This window comes from Lissotriton vulgaris, chromosome 2_1, assembly GCF_964263255.1.
Source record: "Lissotriton vulgaris chromosome 2_1, aLisVul1.2, whole genome shotgun sequence".
NCBI classification, from domain to species: domain Eukaryota; kingdom Metazoa; phylum Chordata; class Amphibia; order Caudata; family Salamandridae; genus Lissotriton; species Lissotriton vulgaris.
In genome coordinates, this window is record NC_141687.1 from 333,788,437 (window position 1) to 333,804,455 (window position 16,019).

The following is a 16,019-nucleotide window of genomic DNA, read 5'->3' on the forward strand; positions in this document are numbered from 1 at the left end:
CTGAAGGAAGTGAGTGGTGTTCCGGAGGCACCCTAGCTCGTGTCTCTGAACGTCCACAGTATATTTTCTCACTGTTATAACATTTGCTGGTCTTATTGTCTTTTTTTCAGGGAACTGGTTACTGGGAGTTCCTGCTGCAGAACCGTGGTGTGGATGTGGTGGCATTTGACGAGAATAGCATTTATCCACAGGAAATGAGATACATTGAGATGTTGGTAAGAGGCATCATGAACTCCTGTTTCGATTGTCCATACGGGTGTAGATTAATAGCGATGTAAAGGGATAGAGATGCCAGGTCCCACACACTTACAATTCATGTGTTTTCAACTGAGAGTACTGGACCCTCTTAAGAGCACTACTAAACCTTTAGTACCGCGGTTAGTGCCACTTCTCAGTATCAACTTGGGCACTATGCATTCCATTCTTACATGTAAGGTACTACCTCGCATTGTTTGGTGACGAATGACCGGTGCACACCCCACATGCACCAAGGCCTTATGGCTTACTGATTGGCTGACATTAATTGAGGAAAGGTTGCCTTAGCTCTTGTGCTACTGCTACATTTTGTAAGTGTCTGATTCATATGACAAAATACGGAGTGGCAATGAATATATGTGACCCATTTCTTGTTTCAGATATCGGTTTCAAACTACAATTCTTAGTACTCACCATTTAGGGAAAACATAAGCTGGATGTTTGGGTGTCAGCGGATTGTACGAGTGAAGCACAGGCCTTGGAGATTTGTGGGGTAATCACTAAATATAAGGAGTTGTACTCCACTAAAGGCTTCCATTCACATAATGCAGTGGGGAGAAGTGAGAATCTCAGAAGCCACAAGAGAAGGTCTGGCACAGTAACTTCAGAAGCCTGGCTATGAACAAAACATGAGCTGGGCTGCTTGGGCCTAGTCCTAAAGCCATTGCACACATGCACTTGCACATGTCTTTATTGATGAGTTCAAATTCAAGTTTGGAATTGACAAAACATGAATTTGTATGGTTTATTCACAAGTAATATGTGCATCTGGGTGGGGAGCAGTTGCTTGCCCCAAGGCAGGGATAATTTTAAAAGTCCCACCCTGTGACCGGCAAGTAGGGTGAAGAGGAAGGAGTTTCTCCTTTGAGAAGAGTATTTTTCCTCTGTAGCAACTGGACACACAATTGCTTTAATATGAGGTCATTGTCACTGTGCCAGTTTTACACTGTGTACAATTACGCATGCAGAAATGGCTTCACATAACTGCAAATGGTCATTCCTAAAAGTTCTCAAGAAGAGCGTGCCAACTGTCCATGACTACTCGTAGAAACGTTTGTGAATCTATTATTTGAGAAAATTTACACTGAAACATAGGTGTAAACCTATGAGTGTAGATCTTCCCCTCCTTTCTTTACACACTCTTAGGAGTCAGTAATTTGACGGGACACTGTGCTGGTGTAGGAGCCAAGGATCAAACTCCCTGGCATGTTTCATCAAGGGCCCAACGTGCTTCAGGCAGGTCATGCACTGTTTGCTCATTTTCTGAAATACGCCACCAGCAGCACGTACCACCTGTACTATAGGGGTGGAGGGAAGGGTTAGGGGGTTAGACCATGTGAATGGAGTAGTCCTTTCACCCTAACTATACTCTTTGTTGTGACTGATCATTTAGACTGGCCTAGCAGGGTCCCCAGTCCAGCACGGCTCCGGCAGCCATTGCCAAACACTTTATCCTTGACCTCTGAGCAGCCTACACTCTTATGTCCCATAGAAAGAAAGACTAGAGTCACTTTACGTCTTAATAGAAAATAGACCTGTCAGCACCTTCACATATTGATGTCTGAATTGTTGTCTCATAAATGCGAGTGTATCTGTCCACCACACAATTATTCATCTATAGTTTTGTTCTCGACCTCTCAGGGTCAGACGGGACAGAAAACAGGCCTGGTCACCAAAATCAAAGTGGCCACCAATTAGCGAATCAGATGGCTAAAAACGTGGCCGACATTCTGCAAGCCGGAGACAATTCGAACTTTTAAAGACACACTGCACAGATGTCCTGCAAGATAGGGGAGACTCCATACATTTTCATACTTGCCAACTTTTTTTCAATACTTGAATTTGGGAGATTTTGAAAACAAATGTGGGAATTTATTCTCCCCAGTAGAGGTAATTTCAGGCGTGGGATAGTTTAAAAACAGCAATATGTGGCTTCAAACATGATTCTCGTTTTTATGGAAGGATCAGACACATGGAACTCATTTGGGCCATATTTTCTCACATCCTTGGTAAATTTTTTGTTGGGTCGTCATTGGCTGACCTCATTTTTTCTGTCTATATTGTCATCTCTGCTCATTATGGTATGTATATTTGTACAGCGCATATCTCACCTCAGAGGGTGTTGTGGTGCTTAGCTGGCACTTAATCAGGTTTTTATTAGCCCTTTTCCAACAATACACAATCACACTAAAAATCAATGATAGGCCTAGCTAAAATGAAGCCCTTATATTGTGCTTGTGAAACAATTCTTGGATGCAAAATCAAAATAGACTGCCGGGTATCGAGGGTGCCATGCAGCCTACGGTGGTGCGTTGCTTTCAGTTTACTAAGTAGGGGGGCACTGTTCGTTCTCGAATAACTTGGTTAAATTATGCTTACCTGGTTACACTGTAATTAACTGATTACAGCATATATTTCTAGAGCAGGCGTCTCCGAGTAGCTAGTGAGCTACCAATAGCTCTTCAGCTCCTTATGAGTAGTTATGTGTGCAGCCCAGCAACCTACAATAGGAACTTTTGCTTAGTTGAATTATTATTTGTATGCCAAAATGAAAAAGCATACATTTGTGATGAAAATATGTGTATTTTCAGAACTCATAAGCTGTTGTGTGGAGAAAAAGTTTGAATTTTCAAAGTGCATTTAAAGCTATTATTTGAGCTGAAGAGATTTATTACTCCCGTTATTACTTTTTTTGCCAGGGGGGTACAGCTATGTATTAGCCATGTAGAAGGGTATTTACGGGTAGCCCTGCCTAATGCACTGATGTGATCACAGCTGACAGTCTTGTTCGGGGTGGCAACTCCTACATCACTAATATTAGTAGCTCTGGATGCGTTTCACAGAACATAATTATCTCTTGTTACAGAAAAGGTGGGAGACCCCTGTTGTAGAGACTAATTTACTGCAGTACAGATGCTATTACAGATCACATGGTGAGATCCAATACCTTGTCTAGGTTTTATTTTTCACATCTTCATGACAAACGTCCCAGTCTCTCTCTCATATCTGCAATTTTATGTTTATATTTTTACTTTGCTTTCCTACTTAATCTCAGAGACGCTTTCATAAGTCATACATATTTTTAATTCACCAATAATTGGAATTACTGTTCTTTTTTAATTATATGTATGCCTCCAAGGACAAGGCCATTGGGGTGTTTCCATGTATTTGCTAAATGGAATACTTCTGTGCTGGCTATCTTGTCCTCCTAATGATCCTGGACCATTTGACCATGTATTGGGCAGAGCCTACATGAATACAAAGACATTAAAGAATCATGCCTCTGCTTAAACCCAGATTATGTAAATGAAATCAAAATAGTATGAGAAATGTATTATTCTTATTATTTTGAAACTACAATATCATAAGCAATTATCACAGCAAGCACATTTACACATAATTGACAGAGCAGTTTAAATGAGATCATAGAATTATTATAAATGTAATTTTTATAATGTGATTTTCCAGTTTCTATAGAGCTTGCGTAAATATGTTTTATTCAAAGCAAACTCTCACATAATTTCATCATGTGGTCCTTTATGTGCATCGCACGTGCTGTGCCAAAACAGTGTAACCTACACCTCGTACTGACTCAGCAGATGTTAAGTATGGGTCTGTGGTTCTTTATTTATTTGCCTGAATAGCTCTCAAATGACAAGTCATACTTCTTATAATTACTATAGCTTTATAGCCCTTCGTAGCGGGCTGTACCGGCCATTAAAGACCCGCTCCAGCGTTAAAGGCCCGAGCTGAAGGCGAGGGCCTTCAACAAGGGAGCGGGACATTAATGGCAGGTACAGCCCAGCTACAAAGGACTATAAGGCTATTAGAACATTCTGTCACTAAAGGGCAGAATGTTCAGACTAATAAAATAAAGGCCTCTCGCATTCCGAGGGGGTTTAAATCCCCTCGGGCTCCGAGAGGCCTTTTTAAAAAACAACATTGGAATGTTGCTTTTCGGGCTTTTACCAGCCCACAGAAGCTCGGAGCACTCCATTGTATTCAAAGAAGTGCTCCACATTCCAGTATTCTAATAAAGCATATTCCTACCTTGAAAAAGGCCAGGACTGCGAGCTGCGGAGGGCGAAATTTGTGTTGGCTGTAGCTGTCCTGAATGGGCCAAGCATTTTGGGACACATTTAGGGTTTGCAGATGGAGTTTACTATGTTGGGATGATGGAATGACAAAAGGCATTACCTCACAATCCCAACAGACCTCTCCCCACCAAATGTTGAGCTATCTGCGGGCCCCACGATCATTCTTGTACATTAACAGGAACCACTGTCGTGGCAGTTCCTGTCCATGTAGAAAACATTTTGGAAGCATCAGCCACGAGGGCCGGCCACCAAATTTGCTTAAAGTTTTTTGTTCTTCAAATGTGGTTTGAAAAAAAAATAAGGTCTCCATGCCTTTAGAGTTTTTTTCCTGGGTGTAGAGGTCATTTTGGATATTTCCCTTGAAAAAAACAGGAAACAAAGGCATTACACTGTCCATCCTAAATAGGGCGGATGGTGTAATGCCCCTCTTCCAATGGCCCTTATGCTGCTGGGCTGTTAGAGGAAGTGTTCAATTGGCATAGCCAACGGGGTATCTACCAATGGAATACTTACGGTCTGCCCCTCACAAAATGAGGTAGATGGACCAAACGTTTGGCGGGCAGGGTACTCCATTGCGCTTGCAACAGAGTACCCTGACCGCCAAACTCTGAATCCGGCTCCTTTGTCATTGATAAAAATCCATCGAAGAGGAATAATAAAAGTGAGACGACGCTCATGCTGGTCTGCTGAAAAGAAATATTGTTGCCTGTGGTTTAGTGATTGTCATTATTTAACGTAGTTGTTTGCATTCTATTTCATAAATAGCAGATCACAAATAATGGATACAAATTTCGCACTGACATTGTACGGCCTGCTTGTCATTTTGCCTCTAGTAGGTCACATGGCAAAGTGCCCATTCAGAGGGGGTTGCAAAACAACCTGCCTTGTAACTATTAATTAGTCAGAAAACTGTTTGAGAGCACTGTGATTGCTCACATGCACATGGATTAGTGTCTCGCAAAGGACAGAAGAACTCCATCCATGCGTTTATACACCACATTGTTTAATAGCAGCCTGTGTCTCTACGAGAGACAGATTCTACTTTAAACAAACGTGTCCTGTTTGTAAAGATGTCAGGGGAGGATGCGCTGGTACCCTGGCAACATAAGGCACCACAGGACTGGGTTCCATCATTCAGCATGACTTGCTGTAGAAGGGGGTTTGGCAGATGTTGAAGGTTTCCTGGAAACGAAAGATAATGATGGAAAGGCAACGGGCCTAGAGAGGTGGCATCAAGGTGTTGTACAATAAAGTTTCTACAAAACGAAAATACATTGAAAAGGTTGGTGCAATGTAAAAGGATGTCACTAGAGGAGGGATATTGTATGTTTACTGGTGCACATTGTACATGTTTTCAAGCCACTGAAGGAGATGTTGGGCTGTAATGTCTGTGCATTTATGCTCTGAGAAATTCCAGTTGAAGTATTCCTTAGGTAAAAAGATTATCAATACATGAGATTGTCAAGCCCTTTCCTCCATGGGAAATTTAGCTGAGGCGTGGAGGAGTTCCGTTGGTCGACCGAAGATTACGCTTCTGTGTTGCAGTGTTTGTCAGTGTCTATTGCACTTTTGAGAATTATGAGGAATGTTGTTGTGTGTTTTTTTCCCTGTTGGGCAAAGGGCCATTTTAAATAGGAAAAAATCCAAGGATTAATAAAGGACTTGTTTATAGTCCTGTTTGAAATAACCAAAAGAGAAAATCATTCCCTACTTTGTTGTACGGATTTCAGATGAGGGGCGGATAGCTAGGTCGACTTCCTAGACTGGAAACCATTAGCCTAAACTTAGTAGCAATAGCCATAAAGCGATTTTCAACAAAGGTGAATGCAGAGGAAGGATAGCATGTGAAAGATATCTTATGCACGCCGGGCAAGCTTTGCTGGTGAAAACAGTCACTGATGTTTTTTTATTTTTTTATAAATCTTTTTCATTAAACATTTTCGACGTGAAGGTACAGATGCACACAATCAGTAAATAGGTTACAGTGAAATCAAGTTACAAACAAATACAATAGCAGAGTTCATTAAAAATTACGGGGATGGGGGATCATCACCATCAGCATCACGGGGAGGGGTACATATATCGCCACAATATGCATTCCAGGGGGCCCAAACCTTGGACCATTTGCAGGGCATCCACAGGCCACATAATCAGTTTTTTCTTTTAGCATACTCCAGTCAAGATCTCGCTCCTAATCTGTGACTGTGGGCGGGTGTGGGGCTCCACAGAGCTGTGCAATATTTCTCTTGGCAATCATGCATCCAAGCGTGACCCATTGCGCAGTATAAGTGTTGAGGTCGGTAGGTTCCCAGATATTAAGGAGACACCTGGGCGCTGCCAGTTTTATTTCTACCCCCAACACTTCACTCATGATTATATGTATTTTGCGCCAATATTCATGGATCTGTTCGCAGTGCCATAGTATATGTATGAATGTACCCAATTGTGTGCATCCCCTCCTACAAGAGCATTCTGTCAGTCCACCCATGTGTACCAGCTGGGGACCAGTTACATATATTCTATGAAGGATCCTTAGTTGCACCAGTCTTAGTCGCGCCGGGATAGCAACTGTTTTGGGGGAGGAGACTGCTTACTGCCAAGTTTCATCATCTAACTCTATTCCGTCCTCAGTCCATTTGTCTCACAATTTCAATAGGGGGTTTTCAATGTTATTGATGAGTTTTCGATATGTCAGGGAGATGGCCTTGTCAGGCAGGTGGCCATCAAGTAGTCTATCCTCTATGGGGAGGCATCTGGCAGTGTGGAGTGACCGGGAAATGCTGTTTGTAGCGAGTGTCTGATTTGTAGGTATCGATCGATCTCAGAATCCGCCAGGGCATATTGAGTTTGGAGAGCGTTAAAGGGCTTCACACCCTCTGTGCACCAAAGGTCCTTAACATGGGAGATGCCTATTGGGTCCCATTTATCAAACCCCTTTGAGTTTCCCATGTATCCATGTTTTTGTGAGTCCCACAGAGGCGTTGCGAGAGTTAGCTTGTTTTGCCAGCCGAGTGACTTAGTTGCAGAGTGCCAGATTTTGACTGTGTGGTCTGTGGGGCCGGTGAGTGGGAATTTGCTTGGTGTTGAGTATAGCGCCCGAGAGAAGTCCCAGTTGAGTAGAAGCCAACGATTCACAAGAAACCCTGGGTTGTCAGGACGACCATATGTGCAATGATTGATAGCTGTTAGGTGCGCGGCCCAATTATATTTTTTAATGTTGGGTAAGCCAATTCCGCCATCGTACCAGCTAACTGTCAGCTTTTTCAGAGCTATACTCGGTCTACCTCCCTATAGAAGGTCTCGCAGGAGCCCTTCAAGATCCTTAAAATACGAATTTGGAACAGGGTCGACTGAATTCTGCAGGGCGTACAGGAAACGCGGCAGAGACATCATTTTAAATAGTGCAGCTTTGCCCAATAGTGAAAGTGGAGTGACTTCCAATTTATTATGTCACTTCTAAGCCTCTGCATTGGGGGTATCAAATTATGTGCATACCGGACTTGGGAATCGAGAGAGATAAATATGCCTAAGTATTTAAAGCCTTCTGAGACTACTGGAATCAGGTAGTTTCGGGGTAACGGGGGGGGGGGAAATTCCCCCAGAGGACATATAGCGGTGATTTTTTTCAATTGACGCGGAACACAGACTTTTTGTTGTTGTTGTTGTTTGTAAGTTTGCAAACATAGACGGTCCTACGGCCATGGAAATCGAATCACATTACCTTCACCCGCCCGAATTTTAGAAGTACTCAGAAAGTACAAGAATAAAGTTAGTTTGGACATTTTAGGTAAGAAGGTAAAGGACACAAATAGTCATATGTTTTGTTATCCTTAGCATGATAATATTTTAATGTCTATTTCATCTGACATTAACATCACGCTTAAAGGAGAGAGAGTTACATGCTACCTACATGGTGAGTATTTTGGTGAGATTTTCCAAAGGGAAAGCTGTTTCAGATTCCCCTTTCCGAATCATGTACCAACCCAGCTAGGATGTTACTATCTGAAAATGGTTTGCAACTGCAATTACAGTGCCAAACCAGTGATACATGTCATTGTGAATAGCAATGAGGAATGGATACCCTATCACACCGTCTCCTAATTGCATTAAGGATGAGTTACAGAACCTCTTTTGTGGGTCAGAGAAACGTCCAGAATTTGCAAAAGGAGTTTGTACATCTACAAAAAAGGTATTTTGCAGTAGAGAGTCCTGTGGTTTTGTGAATCATAGGCTTTGGAGCGGCAAAATCCTTTTGTACATAAGGCCACATGGCAGACAGGGGCTACTGGCCCCCTACCATAATGGTTGTAGTTGTTTGCCACTGGTATGAGTGCAGACAGGTACCCAGACAAGACAGTTACAGCCTCTGGGCTGATTTGTCAGCTGTGATGTGTCTTCAGCATTTGCAGCCTCCATGACAGTTCAAGCTCAACTGCAGTGGCAATGCAGCTCATCTTTTCCGGCATCAGTTGTGGCTTGCAAACCCACAACAGATGCCAGTGGACATGCTAGCATTTGTGCTTGTAAAATCTTAGTCTGGTTCTCAAGTGAACCACATAGAGAGACTGAGACCGCCTCTCTACACCGGCTGCTCCCAGTGTTGCATTCTAGGGCAGTTCGCTTTCTCTAAGGGTTCCTTACATCAGGAACAAGCTGGATTTCTCCTGGACAGTCTCTTCTCCTGCAGGGCCAAGCAATCCCTTTCCCTCTTGCTGCAGGCAAGCTTCTCTGCATTAGGCAGACACTCAGCTCCTCTGATAGAATGTACAGATTTCAGGAGATATCCTTTCATTTCTGGGACACACAGCAGCCCTTAAAGTACTTTGTGGAGCACTCCTTTCTTCTGTCTTCTGTCATGAAGAACTTGGAACTGGAACATACTGGGGTGGTCACACTTTTATACTCATTTTCCAGACAGGGGATGCGGATCCACAATCTAAAGTTTTAGGAATGGTTTGTGTTGGTCGTCTGTCAGATGTGGTTTTCTGGGTGCTCTCTTGTCACAGCATTTGTACAAAGCAATGGGTCCAGCTAGAAGCAGGAGTATGTAAACATTGGCACAATGACGTGTATGTTTTCTGCACCTGGTGGCCATCATATTCCTGAAGCTTCAATCTAGGAGAGACAGAAGGACAAGCACTGCTAATAACCGTCCTCACCTTGAATAATTGAAACTAGAGCTCCACCACTCACCCTTACCATCTACCAACCGGCAGTGCTCAGGAATAGGTCAGTCAATCTCTAAATCAGATCTTTAATTATTTGAGCTCCACCCAAATAGATTTTGCAAGTGTCCTCTTCTGCGGCTGGTCACACTAGGTACCTGCAAATACAATGATGTTACCTATAGAACAGGTAAAAGGTTTGATTAGTTTATACAGCGTCATAGCAGAAACTCATCCATTTCTTTGGGGAACTGGTTGTGGGTTTCCTAGCAGTCATAGTATGTCAAGGTTGGCAGAGAAGAAGCCTTTATCAGCAAAGGTGCTTGAGCTGAAAGGTTTTATAGAGAGATAGTAAAACTTCCCCTTGGCCAGTAATATGAGATCTGGGGTCAGTGGAAGTCAGAAGGCCAACCCCTAAAGGATGTCTGAGAACCAGAATTGCTGTGGTCAAGATGGGGCACTAGGATGGCTGAGCATCTATAGCTATTCTTAACCCCTTCGATGCTTGTGACGGAACCATTCCGTCATCAGTCACGGTTGAGCTGTGCTGATGATGGAATGGTTCCGTCACGACCGCACCCTGTTCTGGAATGTCCAGCACCGGATGGGAATTGGCGCCGCACGGAAGCGGTTAATGCCTGAAGGACCCTTGGACCAAAGAGGATAAGTGAAGTCATACAGAATCCTCCTACCAGTCTTTCATGAGACCTTCCATCAGTGATTATGTTGCCCTGCCCGTCGGGAAGCAATGTATTGTTTCAAATTCAGGTGGGTTTCAAGTGCATCTGTATTCAGTTCACTGCTTTCCATGAACATGGATAGGAATACCCTGTTGAGGTCTCACTCATGGGATATGTGAAGGTACTTACTCGGGCTGGCACCAGCAAGATGGGCGTCTTTCAGATGGCCATGGGGTCCAACCAAGGTGGTTGAGGCCTTTTAGTCCTTATGTCCCAGGCCCCAACCTGCTATGGATCCTGAGCAACTGGGCCAAGTATCCCTTCTGCACTTGACTCTCAGTGGTAACTGTGGATGAGCAGTCAAAGACCTCCTTAGGAGGGTGCGGATAAATGTAGGTACAGGTCGATACAGGACAGTGAACACAACTCTAACTCAAAGTTCAAATAGGACACTCAGTAATTCAATTTCCAGTCAAATACTTGCTTTAATAAGAAAAATTAATATTTTATTTCTAACTCGACACATGCAATGGAATAACAATATTCTTAACCACATCGCTGCGGCGGCTATTCCGCCGCCGCGCTAACAGGGCGGGCAGCCGCCGCATGCTGGTGACGGAACCGCTCCATCACCAGCCGTGGTTGGGCTGTGCTCGTGACGGAGCGGTTCTGTCACGGCCCGCCCTGCTCAATAGAACCCGCCGCGCATGCGCGGCGGCCGGGCCATGACGGAACCGCTCCGTCATCAGCACAGCCCAACCGCAGCTGATGACGGAGCGGTTCCGTCATCAGCATCGAAGCAGTTAAGCAGTAACACAGCTCCCTTGAGGTAGGGACGCTAGTAGTTGTCAGGCACATCCATGTCCCACCCTCTTTCTTGTAAGCGTGCTCTGGGTTATTCCCCATTCACTAATGGTTCTCAAAAGTTCCTCTTTGATTTTTCAGGAATTAGTCAAAAGAGTCTATGTTGCTGTAACATATTTAGTAGAGAGCCCCCGGAGCCCAACAAGTCCAGTTCACATCTTACGTTCGCCTGCAGCATGGGAAAGTTCAGTGTTGCAGCAAGTGTCCTTAGTGCGGACATCTGCGAGCTCTGATCTTGCTCAGAGAAGTCTGGCTGCTTGCAGTCCATGCAGCAGCACCCGGTGGCGCAGGCTGTCCTTCTTGAGCAGTGCTGCCGGTTTTTCCAGTTATCGTAGAAGCTCCCAGCTCAGGAAGACACAGGAAGTCAGCGTTCCTCAGCAGGGGGGTGCCTAATCCTTTCTTCCATTGTCGCCCATGGCAGTCAAAGGCAGTTCTCTTGTTATGGGGCTCGACATGCCAGGTACAGATTCAGTCTTTTGTCTCGGGTGATGGCCAAAACTTCTTAGCCATGTAGGTACCAGCAGCCCGCCTAGCATACGGTCTTAAATCAGACACAGACTACTCTGGTGTAAACGCCTCCACCACAACTTCATTGGTGGATCCTCCACGCATATGGGGGTTACCGCAGCATGTCGATAGAGGCTTAGCAAGACCAACACAGCGCTTTACATACAGCTCAGTCCATGGCCGTCCTCTCCTAAAATACGAGGGTTGCCGAACTGACTTCACACGGGCAACAACCTGATTGGTGCACAGCCATTCCATCTCACCTCACTCAGGGAGTCCTCTTGAGAGCTCCCCACTGGACCTCTCTCCCTCCATAGCTCTCCGCTTCCTCACAGGGCTGACTGGTCTTGGCAAGCAGGCTGGCTCTGGTGCTACAGGGCAGGTGGTCTTGGTTTTCCTGGGTTATGTCCCTTACCCAGCAGGGAGATTAGCAGGCCTTTGACCCCAGTCCTGATCACAGGCAGAAGACTTGCAGAGTTTCCCCTTCTCACATAGCCCGTCTGACAAAGTTTGGGGTCTCAACCTCCCCTTCTTATAGTCAATTTCCAGACATCAGATTGTGATTTGGGCTCCGAGTCTTTGTAGTTTTATGTTGTGGTTCTGCTTCTTTTGAAGTGTCTACTTCTCTTTTCTTCTTTCCCCTTGAAAGAATGTCTGTCACAGCAGGCAATACCCCAAAGCTGATTGGCCCACAACACAACTCATGGGATTGACCTGAGTTCACACCTGGATGTCCGCCTTAGTTATATATGCATCAAAAAGTTAACATTAGTTTCCCAGTCCTAGTATGTATGATTCCCTTATCAGCCCCATCTCCTTACCTAAGATGTCTCCGGGCCCCTTCCATGTAATCTATCTCTGAATCAAAGAGCAAGCTTAAGTGTAGGAAAGGAAGTCTCCCTTACTCCAGTGTGTTGCACACAGCTCACAGGAATACAGCAGTGCACAAATCTGGGAGTATCCCTCTGCTCTTCATGTTTTCACCAGGCAGATCTGGGCTTCCCTAAATGGAACCCAGGGTCCTCCGTAATGTACCAATTCAGGCACATACACTCAGTGTACAGTCACAGCAAACTTACTGTCCAGCACTGTTACTGCCATGCATTGTACCATTACAAGTACACATACATTCAGTACACACATTGAGTCTGTGCACACTGTTCAGCGCTGAAGCTTTTCAATACTGTACCAGGGTGTTTTATTTGCAAACACACAATATGCCAGCACACACACTCACCATGTGTGATCTGTACATCACTTCACCCCTCATGTATTGTACTTCATGTTAGCACACATACACCCAGCATATGATCTAATTGCCCACGCACTGCACAGCCCTATATCTTCCATGACATGCATTACTTGCAGGCATTCCTATAATGAGCACATGTCCTACACAGTATTGTATTTTCAAAAGAAGGGAGAAGGGAGATCACTGGATCAACGGGCACTATTTCCCACTCGAGGGAGTGGAAGGTCCAGTCGCAGTGTGTGCCCGTAACAATGGTTACAACAAGGGGGTTCCTGGACTGTTCCTAAGCGTGACTAAGGGAAAGACTAGCTGGCGTGACCAGAGGTGTAAATGTGACACCCAAGGGCATCCATTTTGTTGGATGGATTTGCCTCACACACCCCGAAGGATGTCATGCTTCATCATCGGCGGTTGCTCCTCGTCGGGGGAGGCGGTGCAATCCCCGACGGGCTCACCTCAAAGAGGGGCTCTTTGGCGGAGATCTTTTTCCAACTGCCTTATGGTGAGGTGTGGGTGTGTGGGCAGGGTGGTATGTGATAGTGAGAAAGGGATATTAAAATGTAGCTAAGGGTACCGGAATCGACTTTATTCTGGGGGTCCCTAGCTGCAGTTAAAAACAAGGGGCTAGCTCACTAGGAGTCAACGAGTAAGTTCAGGTGAACCTAGATGGGGCTAGTAGTGCAAAACGGTCGACATGTTTCTCGCAGTGGGCAATAGTTACCCGCGATTCATCAGGACCTATAAAAGGTGATTAACCACATGCTGGTGTCATGTGTGGGTTTGTGTGTGTATTACCTCTGTGAGAGTTGTCCTATGCCTAATTATCAAGAACTAACTGCCACATGAGGGGTCGGCGGGATGAGGCATCCGCGAGCAGCGGATTTTGCTCGCACTGCTCGCACTGTTCGCGTGAGTTCGCGTGAGTTCGCGCCTCGCGAATAAGTGCAAAATTGCAGAAATACGATCTTAGCAAAACTGAAAGTAACTACTTACCAGGTTCAAAAGTTCAGGCTCATCATTAGTAGCCATTTCCTGTAGTGCTTCCTGAGGGGCCCCTCCAGAGTTCAGTTGCCAGTTGAAACTATTATGTGACCCTGCTCTGAACCTCAGAATAGTTACACATATGCCACAAAGGTCCTGAATTACAGCTAAGGGAGACAAGCAGGAGCCAGGCTGGAAGTTAAAATCCATTAATCAGCCCCTAATTCATTATTGTCAGTTGGGGCAGGGCAGGTGTTGTAACTAATTTTGCAACAATGAAAGCACTTAGCAAGTGCAAAAGATCACTAATCAGGGCGCACTAAGGAAGCAGGTGCCAGCTAAAAAAATATTCTGTGACACATTAATCAGCCCCAAATTAATTCAGGTCACTTGAGGCAGGGAAGGTGTGCTTTGCTTTGCGGAAAATAATGTACACTGGACAACCAGAGGGTGTGGTGATGAAACAGAGGGTGGCATGGGTGGGCCAGAGGGTGGCATGAGTAGTCAGAGAGTGGCAGTGGTGACAGAGAGTGGCAGTGATGAAGAAGAGTGTCCCAAACAGGCTGGACACGTAGAAACAACAAGTTCGCGAAACTTGCGACCCGACAGGTAAGTTCGCAATTTGCGAAAGTGTACAAAACCCTCGCGAACTGGCAGAAACACGGGCGAACACAAAAAAAAAAAAAATTCGCGGGAATTCGCGGATTTTGCGGATTGCGAATCCGCAAATCCGCAAAATTCGCGAACGCGAGATCCGCAAAATTCGCTCATGCTTACACAGCACTTCACCTCTACCTGATGTAGGCAAGGGTGAGTTAAGCACACAGCAGACTTCTTTTTAATGAGTGTGCTTATAGGCCTCACTCCTGTGATACAGGGTAACAAGGTCCTGTTCACTATTACTGATTATTACTCGGTATACTGCCGCCATCACAATTATTCTACTTAACTCCTGGTGCATGTGGTAGCACCACAATGAGGGTATCGCTTTGGGCCTGGTCCAACAAGACCGCAATCCGTGAGACAGGCCTGTGTCATGGCACACGGGCATGATCGGTGTTTACCTCTGACAAAAAAATCTGCATTAGGGATCCAGGAAAGAGTCCAGTTTGGGACAAAGAGAAGCGGTGCATGTCTTTAACCATGAAGGGCCCTTTTCCGTTCCCCACAGACTCCAAAAGAAAGACATACTGGATTACGGCTCACCAATTGCCAGAGCAGTAGGCAATAAATGACATGACATTTTTAGACATAGAAGTGTGCTGTGGACTGTGGTACTGTTTGTGTATATCTTTGCCACCTTAGATATGGCCACGCAAAGGCTTGCCTTTAAAGTCAGAGGAGGCTGACACATTCTGCAGACCCGCAAATGGAAGGGATGGTTGTGTTATTCTGATGAATCTCCAACTTGATGAATGCTAAGTTGGAAGTTAACAAATGAAGAACTTGATGGTGAACAGGTTTGTGAACATGCTTGAACTGCGATCAGACCCAAGAACTCCATATTGAATTGGTAATTCTGGTACGCTATGGCAAAGCTGAGCGTATGCCTGTGGCTTTGATATACTAGCATGTGAAAACATACATACTTTAAGTGCACTGACCACCACCAGTGGTTTGGCTGAACTGTTAAATGTGTGCCTTGATCAGAATCTTGAATATCTATATTGACCTGCATTCAATAGACGGATGGTTGGAAGTTATCTGAGCCCCTCGGAAGTGTTTGTGATTTTTGTGGGCATCCAATTAATCTGCGCCTCATCTGTTGAAGCGTTAAAAAAGGTAACTCTACTTTTAGCATCAACTTTATAACTTTGTCATGGGCCCCTTAATAGCAAAGGCTTCAGCCAAGCCTTGCACATCATGCATTGCTAGTGGTCATGGGATGCGCAGCAGTGTTGATCATCTACCAGGGCACCAGCCGCTTCTGCTAAGCCACCTTCTTGCCAAGTTGTAGCATGCATCTGTACTCGTGAACATGCTTGGGTAGCAACGGGGAAACCCATGCCAGGCGTTCATGCCAGTGCTCACCACACTCACATTAATCTGCCGGAAGGAAGGACCACTGGAATTGTCCTCTCTAATTTGCCAGACCTTTTGCCTCAATATTCACATACAAAGATGAAACCTTTCTCTTTAGGGATGCGACTATTAACTCAAATACTGAGTTTGGGGGATGGTCCAAGTAACAGCCATTATGTTGACCTTGAAAGCCCTC

General features: G+C 45.0%; 1 protein-coding gene across 1 annotated transcript in view; it reads left to right on the forward strand.

Annotated features, from left to right (window-relative positions):
• LOC147730289 (uncharacterized) overlaps window positions 1-16,019 on the forward strand; it is a 50,338-nt gene that overhangs the window by 11,663 nt on the left and 22,656 nt on the right. The window contains exon 3 of the mRNA XM_086958541.1: window positions 111-215. Coding sequence (XP_086814667.1) covers window positions 111-215 — 105 coding nt within the window. The remainder of the gene's footprint in view (window positions 1-110; window positions 216-16,019) is intronic.